We start from the raw sequence: 21,126 nt of genomic DNA on the forward strand, positions 1-21,126 counted from the left end.
TAACACAGCAATTATAAGTTATTGAAAAAGTTAAACTTAGTATCTTTTATTACAACTGAGTTTTTGGAAGTTTTAGTTAGGCTAGTGAGACTTTTGTTGCTATTTTCTGTCCATTAGCTTATTAATTCTGGGATGAATTGAAGTGATAGCCAAACGGAGACGGTCAGAAAGTTGGAGGCAGTTCCTCTGTTTCGTTTTGACATAGTCATGGCAGAAAATGCAGTTTCGTGAAGGTATATGGTGGAAAAACAAAGAAGAAATCTCATTGCTGTTTCATGTAAATTTGGATATTCATTTTTCATTCTTATCCAGAATTTTGAATATAAAATTAAAAGAATTAAAAGCATTTTCCAGTCCTTTGTCTGATGATAATTCAATAAGTTGAATGGTTGAGAAATACTGCTATAGAATATATAACAAAAGACAGTCGTGAATGCTGCTGACATGTGCTGTGTTTATGCTTTGGATTTTTTGCTGTTGAGGCTTTACTATACTGTGTTGTTTTTGTTGTTATTATTGAGCCTCTTTATATAGGTCAATTTCAATAGTATCCTTTGGCTGGAAAGACCAGGGTTCAAATCCTGTCTAGGATGCAAATAGCCTTCATCAGGGTTTTTCAACTGAAGATAAGTTAGCCAGGCTTATATAGAGGTGGAAGGGTTTTTCCTTCTAAGAAATTCTGATTTTTCATCTTACAAACAGGCAAATGAACTAGGAGAACACACATAATTTACACAGAAAAATATACAACAAGCTATGAGATCATATCTTAAAGAGGCCACCTTATCTTAAAATTACAGATCCAAAAGCCAAAGATAGCAGATCATGGGGCTTAAATGTGCTTACAAATATCACAGATGATTATTTATGTTCTAGAAAAATTTTCACTTGGTTATAAAGTAAATGACACTTGCCAAGAAACTATATTTTTGTTTACTTTGCCCATGTGTAAGCAAACAAACCTTTCACGTGAAGTATATTCATTATTCAGTTTGTATATAGTGGTTGTTGACTTCACGTCAGGTCTTAGTATCACATAAATTCATGTCATCTTTCTTGATCTAGCTTCCACTGACGAGACCTCAAAAAAGGCCAACCAGTCTGAGTAGTGACCCTTGCTATAATGCTTAGCAATATACATGTCCAAAAGGAAGTGTGCTTTGCATTATAGGATACCAAGGCAGTTGATGTGGTCAACAGTCTCTATATACAAGTGGCCTAGTCATGAAGATACATCATGCAAAAATTTAGTTTGCCTAAACTTGTATAAAGAATTAAACAAGAATGTAATTTCTTGGCAAGTATAATTTGATTATTTATGTTATTATTGTTGAATCTGTGAATTGTCCTTGATGATGCTAACTATAATGTTAACAAAATTCAAACAATTCCTTATCTTTTAATAAAATATCACATGTAGCCCTGAGTCAATGCATCACTCATATCTGAGTAGATATTTCTGTTCCCCCCCCTCACACACACCTTAAAAAAGAAAGAAACTTAAAATTTAGTAACACAGTAAACTGAGGTCTTGAGGCATGTCCTTTTACAATAATTAAGCCTTACAGATTATTTAATTGAAAATTTATAAAAGTTTATTAGATATTATTACTATCTTGAAAGGACACTTTGTTCCCCATCCAGTTTATGTAATGATTATTTAAAACTTAATTTTTTTTTTTTTTTTTTAAATCCCAGGGAGAATTTTCCTTATTTCAAAACTGCACCAAATGGTTGGAAAGTAAGTATTTATACTTGTAATACTTCTTTCTTGTAATAATGTTAGTATTAATATTTTAACATTCATGCCAGGCACCATGCAAATTGTATTGTTCAGTACTTTTACTGTGGTATGCATATGATTCTATAGTTATGGATACTCCATAGGTCTCATTATACAAGAAAGTCATTTCTTCATGAGGAGTCAACAGTACAGAAGAGCAACTTACTAGGAAAGCTTCAATTTAAATAGGATAAGCGGCATGCTAGAATCTCATTTTTGAAGAAGTGCAGGCAAGCTAAATACTGACTTTTGCTAAGTTAAAGGAAGTCATTAAATTGCCTGGAGCTCATAAAATTTATCTAGAAACTAGCCATTCTCTGGTGCTTAATCATTTAAGAGTTTCAAAAAAGGAATTGATATTCGTCGTCGTTGTCTGAGCAATTCAGGTTTAGGCTTTTTATGTCCTGTTCCTGCTCTGCAGATGAAGTTGATCTTTCCACCTTAATCTTGGACATCTGCGAGGTCTTCTTCCTGTAGGTTTATATTTATGTGCTAATTTGGGAATCCCATTGTTATTCATCCTTTCTGTGCTGTGTAGCCAATTTTGCTGATATTCTTCTATTTCTTGTATGATGTTTTTTGTATATGATTGTTCTCTTATTTCTGTGTTTTTCTTTTTATCTAACCTAGTGAGTCCCAGGAGAGGTCTTAGAAACTTCATCTGTGCTACTTCCAGTCTTTGTTTGTTTCTTTGTTTTAGAGTCCAAGTTTCACTTCCAAATTTGAGAGATGATTTAGAGGTCATATTATGTAATCTTAGCTGAGTTTCTTTAGTCATTTGTTTTCCAAAATTTCTTTTAATTATGCCATTCATTCTATTGTAAATTTGTAGTCTTGCTTCCAATTGTAAATCAGTATTGTATTATGAGATTATATTTCCCAATTATTTGAATTCTGTAACTTGTTCTATTATTTTATTGTTAAGCATAATTTGGACTTTTTGAATGGTGTTTCCACACATTGCCATAGCTTTCGTTTTTGTTTCAGATATTTTCATTTAAAATTTTTTTGCTATTTCATCTAGATGGTTAGTTACAATTTGGAGTTTATCTTCTGAATTTGAAATCTGCATAAAGTATTGTATTTAGCTGTATATTATTTGTTAGTTTAACTCCATCTTTGACAGTTGTTTTTCATTCTTTTAGGATTCTGTTTATATAAATGTTGAATAGGAGGGGGGGATAAGGCACAACCTTGTCTTACTCCTTTATTTATAGTTATAGGTTCTGATAATGTTCCATCTGCAAATTTGATGCAAATTTTTGTTTCTCTGTGTAGACTTTTTTTTATTGCATTAATTAATTGAGGAGGTATTTTATCATCTTGTAATATTTTCCAGAGTAAATTTCTGATCAAGTTATCATACGCCTTTTCATAGTCAATAAATAGAAGAAAAGTGAGCAGATTAAATTCTTTTCTTTTTTCGATGATCTGTTGCATTGTGAAAGAGGCATCTGTGCATCCTCTTCTAAACCACTCTGTTTTTTAAAATGTTTGCATATAGTTTAGATGCTGTTATTAAGAGAGTAATGCCTCTGTAATTTCCACATTTGTCCTGGACATTTTTTTGTGAATATTTATTATTGTTCCAGTTTCCCATTCTTTTGGGATTTTTTGATATTTCCAGATGTTATTGAAGAGTTTAAGTAGGTTTTCTTTTAAGCTATTGTCTGCATATTTAAAGAGCTCAATGATGCATATTCCATCCAGGCCTGGGCTTTTTCTATTTCTAGAGTTTTTAAATTCTTTTTCTAATTCTTCCATTGCTATTTCTTCTGTACTTTCCTGTGTATTAATATCTTCAATTTTGTGAGTTTTGTCATTGTTTTGTATTTCTTGTTTTTCATTCCACAATGTTTTATAGTGTTCTATCCAATCCGTTTTGGAAATTAGATTATTTCTTAATTGGTCATTTTCTGCTGTTTGTAGTTGCCTGAAACTTTTAAAACCTATTCTTTGTGGTCCAGTGATATCCTGCTCTAATGATTTAACATATTTACTCTAATATTGTCCGCCCGGTTAGCCTAGTGGCTTAGTGCTTCGCAACCATATGCCTGGGGAAGGAGTGTCCTAGGTTCGATTCCCGTCGAAGACATGAGGAGCTCAAGGATCTTCCTCAGCCATAGCCAAGTTAGCCGGTCTTGGGCGTGGACAGTAGGGTTTTTTCCACAGTTTATCTGGGGTTTTTCATCCTGCAAGCAGGCAAACCGGCCCCGTGAACACATGGGTTACAGTCAAAAAAAATACTTACGGCAAGGAAGGCAACGGGAAACCACCTTGCTCATAATCATCTCCCTAGTATAGTAGCATATATAGCTACCCTCCCCTGGCCGTATGGCAGAAGGGAACAGATAGAGACTAATATTATTATTATTATGTGACACCTCCAGGGAGTCCAAAGACTCATCGAGGGAGAGTGTGCCAACAGCATCGAATGTTTGAACCCTTCCAACTACTAACCGCGCTCAAACTTGCTTAACTTTTTGCTAGCCATTAGTAGCAGAGGTTCTACCAATCGACCAACATTTGCTGGCATTACTTTAACATTTAACATATTAACAGAATTGACATTAAATATCATAAAAACAGAATTGGAAGCTGATACATATGGTTATTAATATATCACAAAAATGCAAGGACTTCAGTGCATGCATTTTTGTGATATATTAATAACCATATGTATCAGCTTCCATTTTTTTCACAATGATTGTGAAAAAAATACAGCCAAATTAACTGTGAACAAATGGGTTGTTAACTTATTGTACTGTCCTCTAACAGATGAACTGAATGTACTAGCACAGGGCCACAAGTTTGTGATTTCTCCCAAACAAATTCTCTATTAGATTTCATGCACAACACTGAAAAGAACATCAGTCATCTGTCTAATAATGAAGCTAATAGACTACATTTTGAAATAGCCAAGGTGATCTATGATGCACAACCATCAGAACTGAATATCCCACTGTCAGAATTACGAGCCATGAAGTCTTTAAAAAAAATAATAACATAGTTATCACCAAAACTGAAGGGGAATATCACTGTTACTGTAGTCTAAAATGCCAAATTGTATAATAGAAAAATGAAATTACTTCTTTGTGATAGTGGCACATGCTTCCAGCTTAATATGGAACTACCTACCAAAAGTCGACTCAAAATCCCCAAATTATTGGATAAAACAACATCTGTAGATCAAGAAACATCAAAAGACTTGGAACATATCACACAAGACCCATATAATATAAGACTTACCAAAATTACATGAAAACAACTGTCCACTTAGACCTGTTGTGGATTCTATAGGCAGTCCCACATAAAATCTCAAGATTTTTGTCTAATCGTCTCCATTTCCTCATTAGCCACTCAGCTTCTTTGATGAAAAATTCAACAGAATTTCTTGCAGGAACAAAAGATAGTAAACTGGCAGATACAACATGTTGGTAAGTTTTGACATTCTCTTTCTCTTCACAAATATCCCTCACAAAGAGACTATAGAATTTCTAGCCCAAACATTTGCAACGGACATAGTGGACTAATTTAAATTTACGATTTTGCCTAGTCACTTAATGTGGAAAGATAAAATATATAAACAAGAGGAAGAAACTACAATGGGCTCACCCTTATCACATAACCTAGCCAACTTTTATCTTGAACACCTAGAAGAAAGAATATTCTTCACATAAAATATTATTTTATGTGAGTTAATTCCGTTATTATAATTTTAATTATAAAGAATCTTCTCTCTTGATCCCAAAACCAACAATTTGGCTGTGTGGCATTGATGACGTCTTTGCAATTTGGAGTCACATAGAGCTAGAACTCACCCATTTCTACAAAAAAAAAAAAAAAAAAAATCAACACCTTATTCCTTGTGTTAGTCCACACTAAAAAAAGAAACATCAAAAGGTATTTCCTTTCTAGATGTACACATCCAACTTAAGCAAGATGGATCAATTCTACTGAAAACCAACTTTTTCAGGTTATTATATATGTAATACATCAGCCCACCATCCATCTCAAAAATATGGCATCATAAAATTTAGTATCAAGAGAACACAAAAATTTGTTCTTCTAAAGAATCTCTAAAACAAGAGCTATCAAAGAAAACAGCCTTAGTAAATAGCTATAATCCAAGAATAACTCAAAAAATAATTTAACAACTCTCTTATACCTCAACTCAGACAAGAAATAAGCTCACACAGGGCTCCTATACCATATATTAAAGGCCTCTATCTTTTATGTGTGTGTGTGTGTGTGTGTATATATATATATATATATATATATACACACACACACACACACACACACATAATATATATATATATATAATCCACATACAAAAGGCCACAAGACCTACCATATATTAGTGCCATGTGTGGACAAAAGGAAAAGATGAAAGAAGGAATCTGTTCACATTTTCTTGAACAGCTCAAGGTTGTATTCTTTGGAGAAGGTAGAGTGGGAGAGACTGTTCCAAAGAACAGGAGTAGATAGAATGAAAGAAGAGGCAGTGAAGTTGGTTTGGTGAGTTTCGAGGTGGATGTAAAAGGGTGTTGTTCAATAGTGGCTCTTGTTCTAATGATTTTGGAGGAAAGTGAAGGAATATAATATTTGTGGCCATTTCAGCACAGCACTGTCCATGGAGTTCATCATCATGTTATCAGTATATAGAAAACTAACTCGTACTGGTAAATACATTAATTCTCGCATCATCACCCTTCTTAGAGATATGGTATAATGAGATCTTTAGTTGACAGAGCTCATAAAATATATTCTACAGATGTTCTTCTAAACAAAGAACTGTTTATTATCACAACTACCTTTATCTCTAATGGTTATAATGCAAATACTATTGAAAAAGAATCAAAAAATTAAAATAATTATTTAATTATTGGTTGTTATCTTAACCCGTCCTCATAAAGATATTACTAGAATTTGCATTCTAATATGGAGGTATAAAAGTTTTAGAGTAGCTGCATTACATAATTCAGAAGGCTTGGATAGATGGTCAAATTGCAGATGATTGGAGTAGAGCTGTCATAATAATCATCTTTAAAAAGGGAAATAAAACAGTGTGAGAATTACAGAGAGATATTACCCTACTTAGTCTTTGAGTTGTAGGGCAGCAGTTAGAACTGAAGATACAGGAAGATGGTTTGATTTTAAATCAGGTGTGAGAAAGAAATGTACATTATTCCCTCTATCATTCCCTCATTTACAGACAATATACAAGATATCTAGCAAATTATCTTTGTGCTAAACCTAGTTTCTCAAATTGTGAAGTCATGTCCTCATTCCTAGAGGACAAAAAATAAACTGAATAAATCAATTATTATTGGATGGTTAAGACAAAATATATAAAAGAAAACTCAAGAAATAAATGGTACTTCAAAAAAAAAAAAAAATCGGTGTACATTGCATGTGAAAATGCATTATTTGCAGATGCAAAATAAACAAGTGTTTAACATATCATACTGCTACATCAGTTGCAGTAGGTCCAGATGGTAAACATGATCATAACTAGAGGTGATACAATTTCTGTCTGTTAAGTGTACTGCACCATCATTGCTACTTGGTAATAGCAGTATATATATATATATAGAGAGAGAGAGAGAGAGAAAATGTCTTGCCACAGAAAGAGGTTTGGTTTGGGGTAATGGCAAAACAGAAAATGTCCGAGCACAACACCCATCCAGATGACATTGGTTTTAGTGCATATATGATGTAAAGAGGTATGATGGATGTATTTAATTGAGTAACACTGCATGGTTACTTGTTCAGTGTTCCAAGGCAATATTCACAATACTCTTCGTGACAGAAGAATCCCATTCTTCTGCATTTCAGATATGGCCATTATAAAGTAGTACACAATTCTTATAGTAAATTGTTGTAGTGATGAAAGTTGGTTTTGAAGCAAATTATTTTTGTAACACATGCACACACACACACACACACACAAAAAAAAAAAAAAAAATACAGTAAACCCTCGATTTAACGGACTAATAGGGGCTAAGGAGTGTGCATTAAATCTCTAATTTTTTAAAATAAAAATATCTGTAACGTTATACTGAAATTTTATCAATATTAGCACTGTGATAACAAAATTGTTTTACACACAATTTTCACACTTTTAGATAAGTTGATGTGAAGTTAATATTCGATGTTGAGGCGCTTGGTTTAGGTAATCCTGCTTTGAAAAAAACTATCAAGTTTTTTTTTTTTTGAACTTTTGAATTCTGCTGTTTTTTTATAATTAACTCCCTAAAATTACAAAAATGTGTGTAATAAAACTGCCACAGAAAGTCACACCACGCGGCAAAAGAACCAATTACAGCGATCGGTGTGATCATGTCCTAATAATTCGCCAAACATGTTTTATGAGCAGTGACTTTTATGTCGGCCAAATTACTACAGCGTTTTTCCAACGTATGATGGCCTATTTGCCAAAATTTGTTAAAAATAACCTGTTAATTTAATTATAAGCAAATCTTGGTTAAAAGCATTTTAAAATTAACAGGGTATTAATTTTCGCATGTGACATACATACCGGAAATTTTGTCCATTAAATTGAGGGTTTACTGTATTAATCTTTCTCATAGAAATAATTCAAAACAAAATCCCATAGCAACGATAAGTGTTTTAATTTTGTGTGTGCTTATTGATAATCTTAAACTAGGGTGACATTGTGAATGCTGAACATTAACTCTGACATTCTATATCACTTGCTGATGGCTATTCATTACAAAGAGCCCTGAGTTGCTGTCTGTATTATCATGCTGCATGATGATGTTATACTACACACCCACAGCCAAATGCACATGCGTGCACACACAATGGTACACATATGGTGGTGTTATAACTGAGTTCTGAACTATAAGCAATTCTGATCTTGAACCCAATAATATCCATCTCTTTGGAGCACCAAAATAACACCTAGCTCGCAAGTGATTTGCATTCAATGGTGTGCAGCAGATTCTGATTTGCTGGTTAAAGAATCCTGATGCTAATTTATTCTGTATTGGGAGAAATGCTCTGGTGCCACAGAGACACATATATTGATGGAAAAAGTGATGTGCACCAAAGTCATCTTACTCTAACCCATCGAGATATTGGGTATCTCCCCAATTGAGGAAATTTATGCTAGTATTTTATTGCAGTATCTGCAAATTTTATAGTTTGTCAAGATCAGCAATTGCTCAGTCATTTTGATTTTGTATGCCAAACATCATCATCATCATCATCATCAAATTCCTGCCATGTACCCTCAGGGGTGTACAGGATATGACAGTACTACATGAAAAAATTACATCATTATAACTTCCTATCTACAATTTTCCTCCAAATCAATCTGTTACTTGTCAAGACTCCAACATTATCAGATCTTATATTTCTATCGTCTAAGGCACTTTGTACCGTATCAATCCACCTATATCTTGGTCTTCCTCTGGGTCGTTTTCCTGCCAATCTGGCAGAGAACACTTGTTTTGCTAATCTTTCCTCTCCCATTCTATTTAAGTGACCATACCATCTGAGATTAGCTCTGCTAATGCATTCCTGGATGCTGACAATGTCAAGTTCTTTCCTAATATCCTCATTTTTAATATGATATTGCCATTGATGCCATCTGTTCACGCCTCTAATCTTTCTCAGGACTCTCATATCTGCGGTCTCTAGTCTTTGGTCAAGTGTTTTACTTCTGACCCAGCTCTCAGATCCATAAGTTAAAATTGGTTTCAACACAGTCTTGTATACAGCTAATTTAGTGTTCCGACTAATTTCTTTCTTATTCCATATGAATTTATTCAATTGACTTCCCACGATACCAGCTTTGCTGATTCTGTTGTCTATTTCTATATTTAGTTTACCATCTTCAGTAAAAATTGTGCCTAAGTAGCTGAAATGTTTTACTTGTTCCACAGGTTCTCCATTCACAACACAGTTGACATTTTCAATGATTCTGCCTATTTTCATTGTCTTTGTCTTTTTATTGCTGACCTTCATACCATATCTATTACAACAGCTATTCAATTTAGTCAGAGAATCTTGCAGACTTGTAGCGGATTTATTTAGAAGTATAACATCATCCGCATAAAGCAAAGAGCTGACATTAACATCTCCAATTTTGATATCAGGTTTAATACCACATTCCTTCATAATGTGATCCATATAGATAATGAATAACAGAGGGGATAATGTACATCCTTGTCTCACACCAGATTTAACATTAAACCATCTTCCTGTACTTCCTTCAATTCTAACTGCTGACTCACAACTCAAATAAAGACTAAGTATTGCTTGATATAATGACCCATTGACACCATATAACTGCAGCGTATTGAATAGCTTCTCTCTTGGCACCTTGTCATATGCCTTTTCCAAATCGACAAAACTTAAATACAGATCTTTGTTATATTCCCATGCTTTCTCGACTATTTGTCGTAAAGTGAAGATCTGATCCTGACAGCCTCTATTTGGCCTGAATCCAGCTTGTTCTTCACCAAGCTTTTCTTCCACAATTCTTCTCAACCGTTTCTCAAGTATACTTGCATAGATCTTGCCAGGAACACTCAGTAGGGAAATACCTCTGTAATTCTCACATTTAGTTTTATTTCCCTTTTTATATATGGGTACTATGAGAGCTCTACTCCAATCATCGTGAATTCGTCCCTCTGTCCAGGCTTTCTGAACTATGCAGTGCAGCCACTGTAAGACTCTTATACCACCATACTTCAGCATTTCTGGTCGAATATCATCTACTCCTGCTGCCTTTCCACATTTCAAGCCTTTGATGGCTTTTTCTACTTCAAGTATGGATATGTATTCCTGACTGCATGCCTGGTCAGTGTTTTTTATCACTGTGCTGTCATCACTGCTTGTTTCATTTAGCAGTTTTTCAAAGTAATTACTCCATACTTCAAGGATATCTTTTTCTCCTGTTTTCATTTCACCTTTATCATCTCTAATTCCTTTTACAGCACTCTTTCCTCCATTCCTAAGCTTCTTCAACAACCTCCAGAATATTTTGCCACCTTCTTGATATTTATTTTCTATATTCTTGCCAAAGTCCTCCCATGACTTTTGTTTAGCTAGTTTTACAAACTGTTTAGCTTTCTTACATTTGTCTCTGTATTCTGTAAGAGTAAAAGCTGACTTATTTGCCAGGAACTTTTGATATGCTTTCTTCTTTTCCTTCACTGCCTCTTTAACTTCCTGTGTCCACCAGGGAGTTCTGATTTTTTTATCTTTGCACACAACCTCACCACATGCCTCTCTGGCAGAATCAATCAATGTTTCCTTCAGAGTTTGCCACTGAATCTCCAAGGTTTGATTCCTGTTCTCAAACTCTTTCATTTTTTCTTCAATAATCTTTGTGTATTTTAGTCTACAGTTTACATCTGAGAGCTGCTCAACTTTTATTCGCTTTAAAACTTTCTTACATGTTATTCTTTTCAATATGAAATTCAATTTTATCCTGCTCAAGACTAAATAGTGATCACTTCCAATTTCAAATCCTCTGTACACTCTGGCGTCCTGCACCAGGGAGAAAACATCACTATCGACAATAACATAGTCAATGAGACTTTTCTTATTCCTAGCCTCTTCTCTCTATGTGAATTTGTGCACATTTTTATGTTGGAACATGGTGTTAGTAATAACCAGTCCATGTCCTGAGCAGAAATCCAACAGATATTTGCCATTATTATTAGCTTTGCTCTTTTCTCCAAATTTTCCCAAAATATTTTTGTATGTCTCACAATCATTTCCTACTCTACTATTTAGATCCCCAACAAGGACCAACTTTTCCTTTTTCATTGTGTCAGTTGCTTTTTCTAAAGCCTCAAAAAATTCCTCCACTTCTACCTTAGTAGAACCTTCTGTGGGACCATAGGCACAAATAAGTCTCATTGTCCAGTTCCCCATTCTCATATTTGCCCACATTACTCTACTTGAGACTGACTGCCATTCAAGAAGATTAGCCTCGTATTTTGTGTTGAATACTATGGCTACTCCTTCTTTTCCTTGATTGTTATTGCCTGAATATAACATTTTGTATTTATTGCTCAGAAAGATCTCACCAGTTTTGGTCTTTTTTGTTTCAGTCACCCCTATTATGTCGATCTGGTACTTATCTAATTCCTCAGCTAGCTCCATTTCTTTGCCATTCAGGCTTCTTACGTTGATAGTACCGATCTTTAACTCTGGTGATGTTGAGTTGGGGTTTGTTTTCAGATTTGTTCCAGTAGCTGACTTTTCGCTGTTCGCCCTGGTTCCCTGGCGAAAACAACGGGGGCCTTGTTTAACCGGGCGACGCCCCAGCCAGCATGAAATTTTGTCATGTTGTACCATCATTTTTTATTTTGGTTTAACCAATAAGAATACAATTTGGTCGGCTAAATCCCAAATTGCCAGCCCATCCTCGTTCGTTCAGTATCAAAGTAGATACTCAACAGGGTGTACCACGAGAAGGTGAGGATTGGACATTAGGTCAGAAGCCCTGGTCGGTTCTCCGCATTCCTTTAAAGGCTATGTGGAGGTCTCCTTTCAGTTATACAGCTTTGACCCTTAAGCACCCCGTATGCCAAACAGTGAGTAATAAATAGTGTTAACATTATTCAAGAGGGATGTTAGCATATGTTACATGGGCAATATATGTGTAGATCTGTTGTGTAAGTTAAGCACTCCCTAGTCCATGTGTGATGTCTGGAAGAGAAATGAGAGATTCTGGTTTGGTGCATTGTAAATCATGCTGTAAACACATGTAGTATAAACTGCTGCCTTAAAAGAAGTCAAGGAAATGATGGATACAGTTTTAGTTCAATGATGCACAACCAATAAAACTACTTGCAGAATTGGTATAAAGCAAAAATAACTATCTGCAGAACAGTTAGTGCTTTATGGTATAAACAATACCAAGAGATGAAAAATAAATAAATTTATTGAACTTACTAATATTTTACTGGTTTTTTACCCAGCATAATTATAACTGTCACAAGTTATAATTATAATTATTATAGTTATAATTATAAATAACAGGCATCACACTAAATCATTAGAAACAATTCAATTTATAACTGCTATCCTAATAAGGTATCCTCTATGACTACATAACTATAAAGTGAATTTGAAGAAATCTGACTATCTCATTTCAGAATGACTGGCTCCCAGATCTTAGGTAGATGAATGCAACCATACTTGTTGAGGTTGGGGAGTGCTTCAAAGCAGATGCTGATTCTATAAATAGTCTTTCAGACCTATAGTGACTTTTGTGTAAACCCGATGTCGTCCTCCACTTAATCCTATGTGGACAATCCAGAGCATGCTTTGCTAGTCCCAACTTGCCATAAAGACAATCACGGATGCAATTTTTGTTTTTCTTCAAAGCAGATTGCTAACTAATCTGGTCCAAAATTGGACAAACTGCAGGTACAAGGAACTTCACATGCTCCAGGATTTGCAAGAATGAAGGTGATCCTTAGGAGAGTGGATGAAGATAGCTAGCTGTATAAGTTGTGTAAAAGTGGCAGTGAGATCGTATTTGTAGAGAACTTTAGCTATCTTTTCTGATGTCCCCTTAATGTGTGAGATGGAAATAGCTTAGCTGTGATCCCGTTTGTTGGTTCATGAAGGGATGTGGGGTGCACATAGTATTTTATCTATTTTACACGAACTCTAGCCCGTGTTGTGAAGGTCCCTGGCTCGGTGAGCATTTTGAGAATGCCATGTTGTTGGAATGCATGGTGGTGTGATTGTTTATGTGAGTACCTTCCTGTATGCATGAGTTTACTGTAAATGGAAAAGAATAATTTGGGAAGGCTTGTCAGTAATGTATCTAGAAAGGGAAGACAGTTGTTACTTTCTTTTTCTGTGGTGAAGTTTATTTTAGGTTGTTTGTTGCTGAGATGTGCTAAAAACGTATCCAGTGTGTCTTGGGCCATGAGGCCAAATAGCAAACACATCATCAGTATAGCAGAGTTTGACTATTGGTTTAAGTGCAGTCATGTTGAGTACTTGGTTTTCAAAATGTTTCATGTATCAGGTCATCCCAAAAGTAATGCTTCAGCATTAAGTTTTGAAAGGATATACAAGATAAATAAAATTACTTGCTAATTTAATCAAATATATATTCTCCATTTGTCTACTCTCTTCCAATGTTGTGAAAACTTCATAATGCCATTTCTATAGAATTCAGGAGGTTTGGAAGCAAAGAAGTCGCATAGGGTCAGTTTCAGTGCCTCTAATGTATCGTATTGTTTTTCATTAATGAAATGTCGCGAACTTCAAAATAAGTGGTAATCTGAAGGAGCAAGAACAGGAGAATACAGAGGGTGTGGAAGCTTTTCCCACTCAGAGTTCCTCAATCTTGGTACAAGTGATTCTTGCGATAAACAACACCCTTTGGATTGACCAGGGAACACCTCTTTTCTTTCAGTTTTTCATTCAATTGATCAAGTTTTTCGCAGTATATATACTTCATCTGTGATTGTTTGGTTTTGTGGCAAGAGTTCAAAGTGTATAATACCAGCCATATTCCATCAAATACTTAACAAAACCTTCTCAGGGTGAAGGTCTTGTTTTGGCTGAGGTTTAGTCTGTTCCCCTGAATGAACTCGCTGCCTTCAGCACTTAACATTGTTGTAAAGTATCTACTTTTCATCACTGGTGACTATACAACTCAAAAACAGAGATTGAACCTCTCGAAAATGAAGAGCAGTGCAGATGTAGGCACACTCTCTTAGATTGTTGTTTGTCAGTTCATGAGGAACCCACTTGCCGAGCTTAGACAGTATTCCAAGTTTTTGCAGATTGTGATGGATGGTTGATGACAATGAATTAAGATCTTTTGCTAAATCTGCAGCAGTTGCATTGGCATTTCTTGCAATAGTGGCTACCAGCATATCATTATCGAGAGAGACAGGGCACCCAGAGTGACGGGAGTCTTTCAAGCTGAAATCCCCTTCCAGAAATTTTTGGAACCATCGCTGGCACTTTCAGACATTTAAAACATTATACCATACACTTCTTGCATATTTTTTACAGTGTTAGCAGCTTGGTTGCCATTGTTGGATCCTACTTCTTCTCAGTCTATACTTTGGATCCTACATGTTAATCACTATGATGTTCTTAGACAAAATAGAAGGTTGCTAGTTGATTTCTAATTCAAATATAGAGAAAATTTATATTTAAAGATTGCGCCACTCTATATCTGAATTAGTTCAAGAATTGAAGAAAAACCGACTCACAACTATCTCTCCTTTTAGGTGTTAATATTGTATATACTGGCCGAGTATGTTTAACTTATCTCTCCCGCTTTGGTTCGAATATTTTATGAATGGTGCAGTAAAAGAGATTCAGGCAAAACACAACTTTAGATTAACAAAAACAAACATTTAATTTAGAATCACAATTTACACTTAAGTACAAATCACTAAGTAAGATATTATAAACATTTTAGCTCTCACAAAATTCAGTTAACTACTTGGTAAAGCTCAAAGAAAGAAAGTTCCTCAGTAACCGATTGCACAAATGTCTCACAGTTTCTTAAGTTCCAAATACAATAAAAATTCAGTAACACTTCTTCTGAAGCAAACACTTTAAATCTACACTTCAGCTAATCTCCGCAATAGTTACTGTTAATATAAGGAAATTCTAGGATGAAACACACATATCTCTGTATAGGAATATTAATGGTTGGAATAATCTTACCGACAATCTTCTTTCTTCATCAACTTATACGCAAACACTTTTTATAACTGTAAACACCTTAAACATTAAACGGCACTCATTAAAATAATTCTTCTAAGCAATAACTGAATTAATCATCGGTCACTATACACATAAACAAACGTTCTTGCATGAAGCACTACTGATCACTCATGAATTTAAAGTAACACAATAATTCCTTAACTTTAGATTTTATATGCACAGTTGTTCATTCCTCCGGCATTCAATTAATTCTTTAGGCACTATAATTCTAAACACAGCTAACAGTAAACTTCAACTTTACAGCCTCTACTATTCTCTCGTTATTCCGTGCTATGCTTAAAGATACCGTGTGTCCTTGAAAGGTTGACCCTGAAATTAAATCTCAACTGTAGTATTGCTATTCATTCAGTAGTCACTCAGCTGTCTTCCGTAGCTATAATTGTTATTCTACAACTTATTAGCTAACCGCTTCTCGACTACTGGACTTTTAATTAGCTGCTTGAGTGTCTTGCCGACTCGCTATTATCACACTCTAATTCCCGAATGCAAAATTAGAATATCCTCTGATTCCAGCCGAATGCCAATCCTCTCTCTCTAATCTATATTTTCAGCGTTCTTCCTGCCTAAATTGTTCTCTTGCTCTCTTTAACTCAACTTTCAGCTTTTCTCCCTTACGTATTATTCCAAAACTCGCGCTCGCTCTCTTACATACATCTCCATGACAACCAAACAAAACATAATAAAATTGAGCTATTGCATAATGTTGAGCTTCTACAAATAGGAATAAATAGAGAATATTTACATTTCAACTAATGCGCAATTAAATTATCAAATACAAGTTCTCATAATATTAATATAGTAATAAATAAAATAGCTTAATAATATTTAATACAGTCTTTTCATTATTAATACATATATCTTTGATTAATTAATTAATTAAATATTAGATAAAATTAAAGGTAGTTATATGAATATTAAATTATAAACAAGTGATTTACATTAATTAATTACAAGTCTAGCCTTTGTGTATGGTAGATTATGTTAAATGTGAATGAAGAACAAAAACATACAAAATAATTTCATTCACAGTTTAACACCGTTTTTGAATTCATAAAGCATGATATATTTATAAAGAGTTATTTAAAAAAAAACTTATGTTCTTGCAAGGTGGAATTCCTTAGAATGAGGCTGCCTGAACTTAGCAGTACTTATAAAGCTTTAAAAATTCATGTTTAGACAAGCTGAGACATGTTTGAACAAGTACAGTATAAAAACGAACATTACTTTTCAGATGGGCTGATAGAAGTGGGGGGGGGGGGCATCAAATCTGACCATGATGTTAGAATCTGTCAAAATTAAATTTTTTTTTATCAAAGTTGCGCAGTGAATTTTTTTATAAAAGAGAAAGAGTTCCTTGTGAGGACAGACTGGTAGTTCAATTAACAATTGCCGTGAAGAAAACAAAAATTACATCCGTGATCATCTTTGTGGCAAGTTGCTCCTTCATATAGGATTAAATGGAGGAAAACATTGGTTTTAACAGGTGTTGCTATAAGTCTGAAAGAATATTTTTAGAATAGCACTCCCCAACCTCAACAAGTTAATTGTTGAGATGGGGGAGTGCTATCTGGTATTAGCCTTTCTGATACTAGATAGCTTGACTTCTCCAAATTAACTTTACAGTTATCTGGCCCATACAAGATACAATATTAGGACCATACCTCTGCATCAGTTACAAGTTGAATTGTTTCTAATGGTTTAGTGTAGTTCCTGTGTGCTTGTTACAGTTATAATTTATGTTCTGAAGATGCTGGGTAGAAAACCAGCTAAATATTAATAAGTTCAATAAATTAATTTATTTACTATTAAGAAATCTGGACTTGAGAGAGAGCAAATGAATATTGGTGCATGATTGAACAAATGCCACAAATGAAATGAGTGGTGATTAAAGAAAGTTTTTTGAGGAAAAGGTAGGTGTGGTTTTTTAGATGGAAATGATTGTCATTGAGGTTAGAACTGAGATCAGATATATTTGTAGACAAAATTCAAACCCAGGTCCTTTCAACTGAAGAGAATCAGAAGAGCTTGAAATAGCTATAAACAAATTATCGAAAATCTAAAATTACAAGAAACTTATGTTGTGTCCAAATTGTATGTAGTTTTTTTTACTGCATATGATCATATGCAGGGAAAAAAAAGAAGAAAAAAAAGCAAACCTTTAAAACTTCCAGATTGACTTTACAAACATACTTTATATTAGTTCCAACCTCAGTGGCAATAATTTCCAACTCCATCTGCAAAAACCACACCTACTTTTCCTACAGAGTTAAAAGTCTGTTTTCACTTTCTTTAACCACGTCGTCATCAATATGGATGAAATACATCACTCCTCTACACTTCGTATCCATCATATATTTCAATGTAATATCAATGGTATTATGATTTTAATATGCACTTCGCTTCCATGGTAACCTGGACATATATACATGTCATGGCCGGTTGGGTGGTTAATCACCATTCATGTCTCTCTTGTGGCATTTGTGCAATCATGTACTGATATACTTATATTCATTTGTTCTCTCTCTCTCTCTCCTCCCAGCCTTTGATGCTTGGAGTCCAGATTTCTTAATAGAGAACTCTCCTTCATTGGAGATTTTAATGTTCATAACTCCATCTAGCTTTCCTTTTCAACTGCAGTGATTTCGGTCAACATATTTGCCATAATACTAAAAAACTTGAAACATTCTTTAAACCTCTACCTCATTGATGATCTTATTAAGCATACTGTGGATGTTTTTTGTACTTAGGCAGCGTAGACCACAATCTATTATTAATTACACTCTCACATAGAATAGCACTCATATAATGCTTCCTTGTTTGTGTTAACTTGCATCTTATCTTTTAGTCACTTTAGCAGTAATTTCAAACAGCCACATCCCATTCATGTGTCCACAATTATATGAATGCCATGTAGGATGATTTTCATAATTTTTAGGTTTTATTTTTTGGGTAGATTATTATTTTTGGTCTTCTTAACCAAACATTTGTACTGAATGTATTACTGAAACAATTTTCATTAGTATGGAAACATTCATTCTCCAGTTCAACTTTATATTTTTGTCCTTTATCTAACTTGGTTCTCTAATGTGTGACCAAGGTTGTACAAGAGATTATCCAGAAATATGTAACTAACCTCCATTGAAATCATCTTTTTGCTTAATACCAAAATATAAACAAATTATCAAAACATCTAAAATTTCGAGAAACTTACTATTATTAACATCTGATCTCCATGGAGTCAGACTTGTTGTTAGAGGCAAATACCAAGTTCATCCAACTGTGCCTTAAACTGATTCAGTGTGTCTACATTCAGGCAATGCATTCCACTCTCCATGTAAAGAACCTGCTCCTCACTCTACTGAACCTCCTTGTACAGTTTCTAGGGATGGCCCTTCTCCCATTCTCTGAAAAATCTCTTCCACATCAACCTGATAACAACCCTGACTAACTTATATGTCTCAATCACATCCCTCCTTCTATTCACAAGGCTTTGCAGTTTACATTCACTCAATCTATCCTCTTACTTCACATTCCAAAGACCACTGACTACCTTTGGGAATCTTCTTTGGATCCTTTCTAACATATCCTCTTCACCATGAATACCTGATGACCAAATCTGTGTACAATAATCCATATTAGGCCTGATCAAGGCCCTATAACAATGGTATCATAACCTCTTTATTTCTGCATATCAGGGTCCTCTGCATCATTACCATTATCCAATATGACATCTTCACAACTTGTGCCTGGTCCCTCAATTTCAGGTCTTTGTCACTCACCACTCCCAGATTTCTGATCTCCTCTACCTCCTTTAAAGTTTCCCCACCAAGTGTATATTTTGCATTCCATCAACCAAATTTTAAACCTTACACTTTGCAACATTGAACTGACAGTTCTGTTTACATGCCCATTCACGCAATCTATTCAAGTCCTCCTGTAAGGTCATTTCATCTGCTTAACTTGGCATTGCTATCTCCAATTTTGCATCATCTGCAAATAGCTGCAGTTATATTACCAGTTAAACCCATTCCAAAATCGTTAATATACAAATTGAACGACGATGGTTTTAAAACTGACCCCTGCGGTACACCACTAGTGATCTTCCTTTTTCGGGATACTGCACCCCCTTATACAACTTTCTGATGCCTTCTTCCTCCAGATTTCATGCTTAATCCCCTCATTCGTCCATTTTAAACCTACCTCATTCAGCCTTTTGGCCTTCAGAATAATTCACACATTGATGCTGTTATGTATTTCTTTGTAATTCCCCAAGCAGCATTTATTTCCTTACCACTCAACTCCTCGTTCCATGTTATAGCTCCATGTTGTCTCCTAAGCTTGTCATAATCACCAGCCTTACAATTCCACAGATATCTGCATATGGCTAGCTACAACCCAGATGATCACTCTCACCAAGTGGAGGAAAGTGTGAATTCCCACTCACAGTTACATCCTCTGATGAAATGATCAGATATAAAACTCTCGATCCTTGCATGCCCTCCTTTATGTGCTTCCTGAAATAGTTATCTCTCAAGAACTCGAGAAAATCATTTTCCTTATTCCCAAATTCCTCTTCATTCCAATCTATACTGCCTGAATTAAAATAATAATAATCACCCTTCCTTTGTTCACTAACCTAAGTTGTTCATACATTTCATCACCACTTTCTATACTCCCTAGCCTATAGCAACATCCAACTAAATGTGTCTTCCTGTCAACCTCCACCTCACACAACACCGCCTAATAACCATTGCCAATATTTTCCTCATTCATGTCTACTTTATGTGAACATAATTCCCCCTGCTATCATTAGCATTCCCTCTCCCTTCTTGTCCTTTCTATCCTTGTGAAAAACATTGTACCCTTCCGTTTCTATTCCAATTAAGATATTATCTTCATTCAACCATGTTTCACATATTCCAATGATGTTGGGGCCAATAAACTTAATTAGTGAAACTGTTTCATCTCTCTTATTTCTGATACTTATGTCATTTGTAAATAAACACAGCAGTTCACTTTTAGGTGTATAACCAGTTCCTGCCCAAGCCACTTGTTGGTTGCGATTTCCCCACCACACCTGCCCTTGCCCAATTACCTTTATCACCACTTACCACACATGTATCTGTTCAGTCTCAACTTCCTCACTCATATCCCAATCTAATCCATTTCTATGCTGATCATTCCCAAACATACATTCATTACTACTTCCAACATCCACTTTCCCTATGCCATGTTTTCCTGTCCACCCAGGCTTTTCCCATTTCTCTATTCTTCTTGCATTCCCATTCTCTCTTCATCTCTCACATCACTACTGTTTCCATTGGCAAGCACTTCTGTCTCTTCAGTACCACTCTCCTAAACTTTCACTTCGTCTCTTACTTCTGATCTTTTGCTTGCATGACACACTGCACTTCCATCTAGCAACAGTTTCTTCAGTTGACTCACTCCAGTGCTATTCAAATGCAATCCATCATATCTGTATAATTCCATTCTTCCCTCAAATACAATACATCCACAGACTGCACTCCCTTTTCTTTGCACAGCTCTGCTAGCATACCATTCATAATTCTCTGTCTCAATTC

General features: G+C 35.0%; 1 protein-coding gene across 1 annotated transcript in view; it reads left to right on the top strand.

Annotated features, from left to right (window-relative positions):
• The window catches only part of LOC150099060 (uncharacterized), a 94,121-nt gene that overhangs the window by 51,574 nt on the left and 21,421 nt on the right, over positions 1–21,126 (top strand). Inside the window, exon 2 of the mRNA XM_090405804.1 lies at positions 1,699–1,741. Coding sequence (XP_090261930.1) covers positions 1,699–1,741 — 43 coding nt within the window. The remainder of the gene's footprint in view (positions 1–1,698; positions 1,742–21,126) is intronic.

Source organism: Typopeltis vanoorti, chromosome 15 (assembly GCF_054136105.1).
Source record: "Typopeltis vanoorti isolate ZY-2024b chromosome 15, IOZ_Tvanoo_1.0, whole genome shotgun sequence".
Lineage (NCBI taxonomy): Eukaryota > Metazoa > Arthropoda > Arachnida > Uropygi > Thelyphonidae > Typopeltis > Typopeltis vanoorti.